This window comes from Scophthalmus maximus, chromosome 22 (assembly GCF_022379125.1).
Source record: "Scophthalmus maximus strain ysfricsl-2021 chromosome 22, ASM2237912v1, whole genome shotgun sequence".
In the NCBI taxonomy this organism is placed as follows: Eukaryota; Metazoa; Chordata; class Actinopteri; order Pleuronectiformes; family Scophthalmidae; genus Scophthalmus; species Scophthalmus maximus.
Window position 1 is genome coordinate 14,674,036 of NC_061536.1, and position 8,465 is coordinate 14,682,500.

Below are 8,465 nucleotides of genomic sequence, written 5' to 3' on the forward strand. Positions count from 1 at the left end.
GTTTGTCATCACAAAGTGCCTTTTTCAATCTTTGATTCTGTAGTTTCAGGTTATAAACCTGATTGTTGCTCAAACGTCAGAAATTTTACTTTTCATGAAAGACGGGATGATTTTGATGTGTCAAGTTTCTTGACATATGTATGTATATATATATATATATATATTTATATATATATATATATATATATATATATATATATATATATATATATAGAGAGAGAGAGAGAGAGAGAGAGAGATAATATTATATTTATCACACAAAGAATAAAAAGATTTGATCTGAACCGCACTTGGTTTGTAATAATAGTGAACCCTTCTTCTTCTAGAGATGATCTTTGTACAAGTTGCAGGTTTTCTTCAGGTTTCTCTCGTTTTCCCTTCACAAAACATTTTTCTGTGTTTCAGTCTCTTCTCCTCAGAATCCAGACAGGAAGCGGAAGTGCCGACTACAATCAGCTGTTTTCACTGCTTCAACAATGGCGCCCCCTGTTGGTCACCTGCAGTAGAGTATCTGGTCCATTCATGCTTTCATTCCTCAGACTTAATGCTGATCCCGCTCCTATTTATTAAAGGTTCAATACAATAAAATATATGAGCAAGAAAACAACAAACAAAAAACTTTTCTCGTCTTACCGCCCTTTTGCTTTAACAGTAATCTCCGTGGTTATCGTGAGACCTCCGGTGTCCTGCAGGATCTGAATCTCTGTCACGTCAAACAAGAACCAGACGAATCTCAATAAATTCACATCTACAATCAAACCTTCCGAGAAAATAAATCAGGAACAAAAACACATTTAGTCCATCACACTTTTGATCATTGTGTGTATTATTATATTGATCAGTGTATCACATGTGTTTAATATCACAGGAGAAGAAGAAGGAGAAGAAGAAGAAGAAGAAGGAGAAGAAGAAGAAGGAGAAGAAGAAGAAGGAGAAGAAGAAGAAGAAGTCAGGCTGAGATTAAAAAAGAAAACTTTCAACAAAGACTGTCAGGAGCTTTTCTCCAGCAGGGGGCAGCAGCGTCGCTGTTACAGCAAACTGGATCAAGACGTGAAGGAAAAAACTACACTCAGATCAATTTACAGTAACAAGGAAAGTAGAGAAATATAAATATATAGAAAATACCACAAATACCACGATATCTCACCGTCATAGACCTGCAGACATGTTTGCAGAGAAGTTTTAATGTGTCTTTGTCGTTCCATGTGCAAACTCATCTCCTGCTTTAAGCACCGAGGGGCCCCAGGGGCCCTCATACTGTAGGTGTTGAGGGGCCCCAGGGGCCCTCATACTGTAGGTGGCGAGGGGCCCCAGGGGCCATCATACTGTAGGTGTTGAGGGGCCCCAGGGGCCCTCATACTGTAGGTGGCGAGGGGCCCCAGGGGCCATCATACTGTAGGTGGCGAGGAGTGTTGTTGTTGTTGTTGTCGTCTCTTATGAATATTATTTATCAGACATAAAGGTGGGAATGATTTGATCCACATCAATCGAGGGCGAGGGCCCTCTCCTCTCCACCTGCAGGACAAACGGCGGCATGACGAGCAATTCACGTTTCCTTTTCTGCAAAACTCTTCAAATACTGCACATGTTTGGGTTTTTTGGCACATCTAAGTCATTATTTTATGTAGAAATCCACAACGTCTTATCAGCTCGAATCACAAACAGCAGCTGACGGAGCAGAAGCTCAAACACCAGATATGTGTTTGGTATTCTCCAGGTTTCCATAGGAACAAAACCTCACGTTCCTCAAACACGACGTGTTGCTCAACGGTCGCTCGCCGCTGATGACGATGATGACGATGATGAAATCATGTGAAATAAAACCCAGCAGATACCTCCTCACGTACAGTAATCCTGCACTTTTATTATTACAGTTTGTTAATATTCACACCGACCTAAAACATGCTTGTTTCAAGTCTTCAGATTCTCAATGTACACGAGGGATTTGAATCATCTTTTCATTTTGTTTGGAGAAAGTTTCAGATACAATAAGGACAGTTCCACCAAAACACCTCCTCTTCCTCCTCCTCCTCTTCCTCCTCCTCCTCTTCCTCCTCCTCCTCCTCTTCCTCCTCCTCTTCCTCCTCCTCTTCTTCCTCCTCCTCCTCTTCCTCCTCCTCCTCCTCCTCCTCTTCCTCCTCCTCTTCCTCCTCCTCTTCTTCCTCCTCCTCCTCTTCTTCTTCCTCCTCCTCCTCCTCTTCCTCTTCCTCCTCTTCCTCCTCTTCCTCCTCTTCCTCCTCTTCTTCCTCCTCCTCTTCCTCCTCTTCCTTTCCTGCCGAGGGTCAGCTTGTTTGTTCAGCGGTTTAATATTTAACACACACACACACACACACATGCACGCACACACACACACACTTTCTTTCCTCGCCGGCTGCAGACACACACGTTCAGCAGCTGATGTCATCAGGTCCGAGCAGCAGACGATCGTTTAGTTAAAAACACTTTCGTCTTCTTCTATTTCTTCTTTTCTTTCTTCTTCTTCTTCTTCTTCTTCTTCTTCTTCTTCCTGCGTTCATCCTCGGGAACTTTTCCTCTCGGAGCGTTTTGGATTAAATTGCCGGCGGAGGAGGAGATGGGACCTCGGACAGCAGGTGAGTTCAGCGTTTACACACAAATCTGATTTTATTCAGATAGTGGAAGTACAGAGGTCAGAGGTCAGAGGTCAGAGGTCAGAGCCTCTGGTTCCTTTGTCTTAATGTTTGTGGATTTTTTTCTGAAATTGTTGTTTTTACGTCTTCATTTTGTTCCATCTGCTGCTTCTCTGAGTCTTTGAGAAGAATCGTTGTTTGTGTGGCAACAAAACTGATTTTGAATATGAATCTTTTTACAGTTGTTCATCAGCTGCTCTTTTAAAAAATGAAGACGTTCAGTTCCATTTCGTGCGCGAGCTTCATCGCTTTGTGAGAAACAAGTTAATTATGAGCGTTGTCATTGGTTTTAGTAATGTTTTTATTATATTGACGAACCCTTGAGTTTTATCTTCAAGCTGGTTAAAATCATGTTTTTAGAATTACGTTTTCAATAGCTGACGGTAGTACAGTAAAGTTATTACATAAATGTTATTATAAGTTATACTAGTATATTTATATATACTATATATAGCATAGAGGTTAATAGTGTAGACATTTTTTTCATTTGTGTCTTTAGACGATGATGATTTTCATATTCAGAGCTGTTTACAGTGGAGTTACTGTAACTTCATCCGTCACATGACTTACACTCATGTTCGGTTGTAACCGTGGTTACATGAGGAAGAGGTGAGTAAATTATTAGACCTGAACTTCTGTGTATAGGTGTAATAGACGGTTGAGTCACGTGTGGAGAGAAGATTTTAAATAACACGAACGGCGCTCAATATTCATAAACCAGTGACATGTGAAAATATGAGATCAAAAGATTGACTGCACACAAAATCTACAAAATAAAAAAGAAATGTGAAGGTGATTAGTACAAATGAAGCCAAAATATGCAACATGACAAAACTTTATACTGATTTTCTTCCCAAAATCACGGAGAAATCCATAAATCTGCAGATTAGACAGGTTCAGAAAGAGGCGTCTGGACCAATCACAGAGTCGAGCATCTCTGGTGTGATGTCACACGGGGGCGGGGCCTGCGCCGTGACCCTGTTTGTCTTTTCTTATCTTGAAGACGTGTTTGAACAGAGGTGGAACTGAGGAAGTCAGAACTGGGTCATGATCTCTTCTCTCTCTCTCTCCATCAGTCGCTCCCTCGAAGGAGGTGAAGGTCGCAGGAGGAGGAAGAGGAGGAGGAGGAGGAAGAGGAGGAGGGAGGCTGAGGAGCAGCAGTGATGGAAGCAGGTACAGCAGGAGACAAGTCGGTGACACCTCCTCCTCCTCTTCCTCCTCCTCCTCTTCCTCACCTCTTCTGTCCAACCCCAAATCAGGTAAATCAGACAAAAGGTGAAGAAACACCTCGAGCTCTCAGTCAGGCCACACCCCCTCTCGTCCAAATATGGTCACTACTTCTGGTTTCAAAAAACCAAGATGGCGCTGAACAAAATGTCAAACTCAGTGGGTGACGACGTCACGGTGTGTTGATGCCTGAGGGACATTTCATATTCTGTTTCCACTGTATTTATCTTTTATCAATAGACCGACATCTCCCCAGCATTAAAATGTTTTTCCCCATAATTGTGAAATTTCTTTCAAAGAAATATATATTTTATTAAATTAATTTAGCAGACCTACAATAAGTGCATTCAACCATGAAGATATTACTCAAAAGTGGAAGAATCAAGAGATATAACATATATATATATATATATATATATCAAATCATATTTTTAAGAATCGGAATAATGTTCTAAAAGTAAAAGTAGAATCAGGACTAATGTCTCTGTTGTAATGTTTTATAGTTGATGACACGGTGCGGTTACATTTCGTAGCTTGTTCTATCTTCCAAATGAAATAGTTCAAAAGGGATTTGAACTTTGGATCGTATGTTTTCTCCTGTTCAGTTCTGAAGAGGCCGGTGAGCAGGGAGGAGCTGCAGACACCAGGAGGACCCTACGTGAAGAAAACCTTCACGGTGAGTCAGCGCTCCCACAACACACCGGACAACAACACGCTAAACACGTACTGTACGGAAAAACATTAATCTACCTGAACCAACACTACGAAATCAACATGTAGCTATCAACTGTACCAAAACACAGGAGCTCAGAAAGACGATCGTCATGTTTCACGTCCACAACAGGAGCTCAGAAAGACGATCGTCATGTTTCACGTCCACAACAGGAGCTCAGAAAGACGATCGTCATGTTTCACGTACACAACAGGAGCTCAGAAAGACGATCGTCATGTTTCACGTCCACAACAGGAGCTCAGAAAGACGATCGTCATGTTTCACGTACACAACAGGAGCTCAGAAAGACGATCGTCATGTTTCACGTCCACAACAGGAGCTCAGAAAGACGATCGTCATATTTCACGTACACAACAGGAGCTCAGAAAGACGATCGTCATGTTTCACGTACACAACAGGAGCTCACAAAGACGAGACTCCGCCTCTTATCTCAGTTACAAACGTAAATCTCGTCTTACCTCCGATGTTTCTGATCCGACACCGCGTGTCACTTCCAAATGATTCCCAACAGTTTCTGTACATTGTTTAGTTCCGGGGGGAAAAGTTTGTAATTTGAAATAAGTCCGGCCCCTTTTTCTCCACCTGCTTCCTCACAGTCGGCCAATGGTGTTGCTGACACGGAACTGGGGGCTGTCCGTCGATTCTATTGGCTCTGGCACGTGTGACAGAGGCGTCAATCATTTGAATGGACCAATGGGCAGCGCCACAAAGAGTGTTTATCAGAGAGATAAAGCCTGTTTCTGTGATTTAAATGAATTATAAATACTTATAGAGACATATGAATGAACTTAGGTGAGGCCGAATGTGGAGATTGATCCTGATCGTGTCCTCACTGAAACTAAAACCTGAATCATGAGATTTGACAATGTTCAGATGTTGTACTGACGAGCTGCAGCTGCTTTATTACATAAACAATATTCACACATGAAATAATTATATTTATCTTGTGTTCCATCTTAATTCACTCTGATCCAGTAACATCTGTACTGATGATTAAGCTTCTGCTGAAATCTTTTGTTTCAGTTTTATTTTTTCCCAGCGGTTAATGCAGATATGTATTTTTAATAACAACATTAAACAATGACAAGGGAAAGTGTAATAAAATACAATCAGTAATACTAAAGAATTCAATTTCATCAAAGAATTATTGGAAATGGGAAGAGAGTGAAAGAAGAGAGAGAAAAGGAAGAAGATTATGTTAATGTTAATACTAAAATTTAAAATAATAATAATACAATATTAATAATAATAATAATAATAGTAGTGATCAATAAATAAAATAGGTGTAATATTCTAAGAATGCGTTTATAGCAATGTAAAGAAAAGATAAAGAAACAAGGGATGGGGGGGTCGGGGTCCTCTAATCTGACAGGTGTTACCTTTATGTAATACATACCAAGATTATTCATAAAAACGTTGTTGCAGAGATAGAGAGACGAGGGATCATCTGCAAATTTCTCTCAGGAAAGAAGAAGAAACGACACATCTCTGTTTTTGAACCACACAGTCGGTTGGACTAAATAACTGGAGCTGTGGTGAAACGACAGATTCACACGATTGAGAGGATTTTTTTACGTTTCAAAACTCTTGTATCATCTTACACATCTTTCGAAAGCGACTGTGAATGTAAAGGTTTCCTCTCCTCTGGGCAGATCGTGGGCGACGCAGTGGGCTGGGGGTTCGTGGTGAGGGGAAACCGGCCGTGTCACATCCAGGCGGTGGAGCCGTGCGGCCCGGCGGCTGCTGCGGGGATGAAGGTAAAGGCATCATGGGAAATGAAGTCACTAGAGAAACTCAGTCATACTTACAGTCTCTTCGTGTATTCAGGAGTACAGGGTGAACGTTGCTGCCGAAATGTCAAATTCTGTAGAAGAAAAAAATCTGTTTGGAAACAGAAGTTGAGGTTCAGTCGCTGACATCTAGTGGTCGTTAGTAGAACTGCATGTTACAGCGATGTATATGTTTTAGTCTATATATTTCCTCTTATTGTACGTAAAACAACACAGGTGTGTATGTAGCGTGACGTGATTTATCATTTTAATAATCATGTGCTTCTGAAGTTTGATGTAGTAAAAACTGCCCGTGGAAGGTTTTTTTAACGTCCCAAAAATAAACTAATATTCTACTAATATTTCATTGTTAAATGTTCAATCCCATCGATCGACTTCTCTCCGTCAACTCAAGGTTTGTCAGTTCGTGGTGTCGGTCAACGGCTGCAGCGTCCTGGACCTGGACTACCGGACTGTCAGCCACCTGATCCTGACCGGACCCAGAACCGTGGTGATGGAGGTGATGGAGGATACCTCGGACCACTGAGGGAAATATAAAAAACAATATACTGTACGATGTCATATACGTGTGTGGCCTCTCTAACGGTTCGTGTGATCAGATTATTATTTGACCACACCAGAGTTCAGGCAGCCGAGACGCTTTGAGGACGGACTGTGATCCGATTGGCCGAATCTCCTTATGGAGGAGGTTGTCATGGTAATGGCTGCTACCACACTGAACGCGAAGCAACGCAGGAAGAGAAACGCGATTGTTCGCGACTGCCACGTCGTCCTCCTCACGTTCTTCAGGACGAGGAAGAAAACACAACAACAGCTCCAGCGGCAGCGGCCATCTTCTTTTATTCTTCTTCTACTGTCTTTTCATAGTTTGTTAACTTTTCTGCACAAACAAGAGCAGGAAGTGACACGTTTGAATCATTATCAATAATTAATTTTACTTCTTTAAAGACAGCTCTGTCATATGAGATATCAGATAAAGTCTTTCTTGGATTTTTTGATTTTTTATTAACAACGTTTCAGCTTCTACAGAATCATCAGAATGAACCAAGCAACATCTTTTATTTATTATATATAACGATTTCAAAGCTCATTTCTACTTATGTGAAAATGTTTTTCTTTCTTGTTTCTGAGATAAGAGTTGACTTGTAAATTATTTATTGTAAAACAAAGTTCCTATTATTAATAAAACTATACGTGTTTTATTGTCGTTGTCTTAGAAACTGAGTATGTTGTCGACATCACTCCAGCAGCTGCTGGTTTGGACTTTTAACCTCGTGTGTCACATCATCCACACACACACACACACACACACACACACACACACGCCCCTCCCCTCTGTCTGTTTACTTTTCCATCCACTTCCCGAGACGTTTCTCATTCCCAGAAAGGAAGTGAGGAGCGTGAAGAACAAGAGTGAGGAAGATCAAGTGCTCTGTTTTCACATCTCTCACTCTGTCATCTTTTTTCTTTTCTTATTCTTTTGTACTTTTTGCACTGTACAGTTCGTGTTCATGCTCTATATGGAATATAATCTGTTCACAAAATAACGTTTATAATTATTTTGTATTAAGAATCCATTTGAGTCAGTTTCTTACATGTCGAATCTATGATTATGATTAAGATATGATTGAAAAAGGTGTTGAAAACTCAAAAAAAAATAAAAAAAAGTAATAAGTAAAACAAATGAAACAAAATATTCTCTATACTAGATTTTAACTTATCACAAAAGTGAGAGACATCTTTTGAAACAAATAAACAAACAGGAAGTCCAGAAAACGTTAAGCTCCTCCCACTATAGGTTAAATATTGTCGTAAGAAAAAATATATGAATTCATTATTTTTAATCCTGTGTTGAGCGTTTTTAAAATTTTCAGCTCCTCACGTCCTCACATATTTAAAAAAAAAAGAACAGATAAACACGTCCACATATATTTTGTGTGCGTGCGCGCTCATGACGACATGTGGTTCTTGTGCAGCCTGATTCGATAGATCGATCATTACCATCACCATCATCATCATCATCATCATCATCATCATCACCACCTCACCATCATCATCATCAACATC

At 40.5% G+C, this 8,465-nt stretch overlaps 1 protein-coding gene across 1 annotated transcript; it reads left to right on the forward strand.

Annotated features, from left to right (window-relative positions):
• The first annotated feature begins 2,292 nt into the window (after positions 1-2,292).
• Positions 2,293-7,560, forward strand: LOC118291639 (DEP domain-containing mTOR-interacting protein-like). The gene is made up of 5 exons (XM_035619970.2): positions 2,293-2,591; positions 3,725-3,907; positions 4,481-4,551; positions 6,261-6,365; positions 6,793-7,560. The coding sequence occupies exons 1-5, from the start codon at positions 2,573-2,575 to the stop codon at positions 6,922-6,924; spliced, it is 510 nt and encodes a 169-aa protein (XP_035475863.1). The 5' UTR covers positions 2,293-2,572; the 3' UTR covers positions 6,925-7,560.
• The last annotated feature ends 905 nt before the right edge of the window (positions 7,561-8,465 follow it).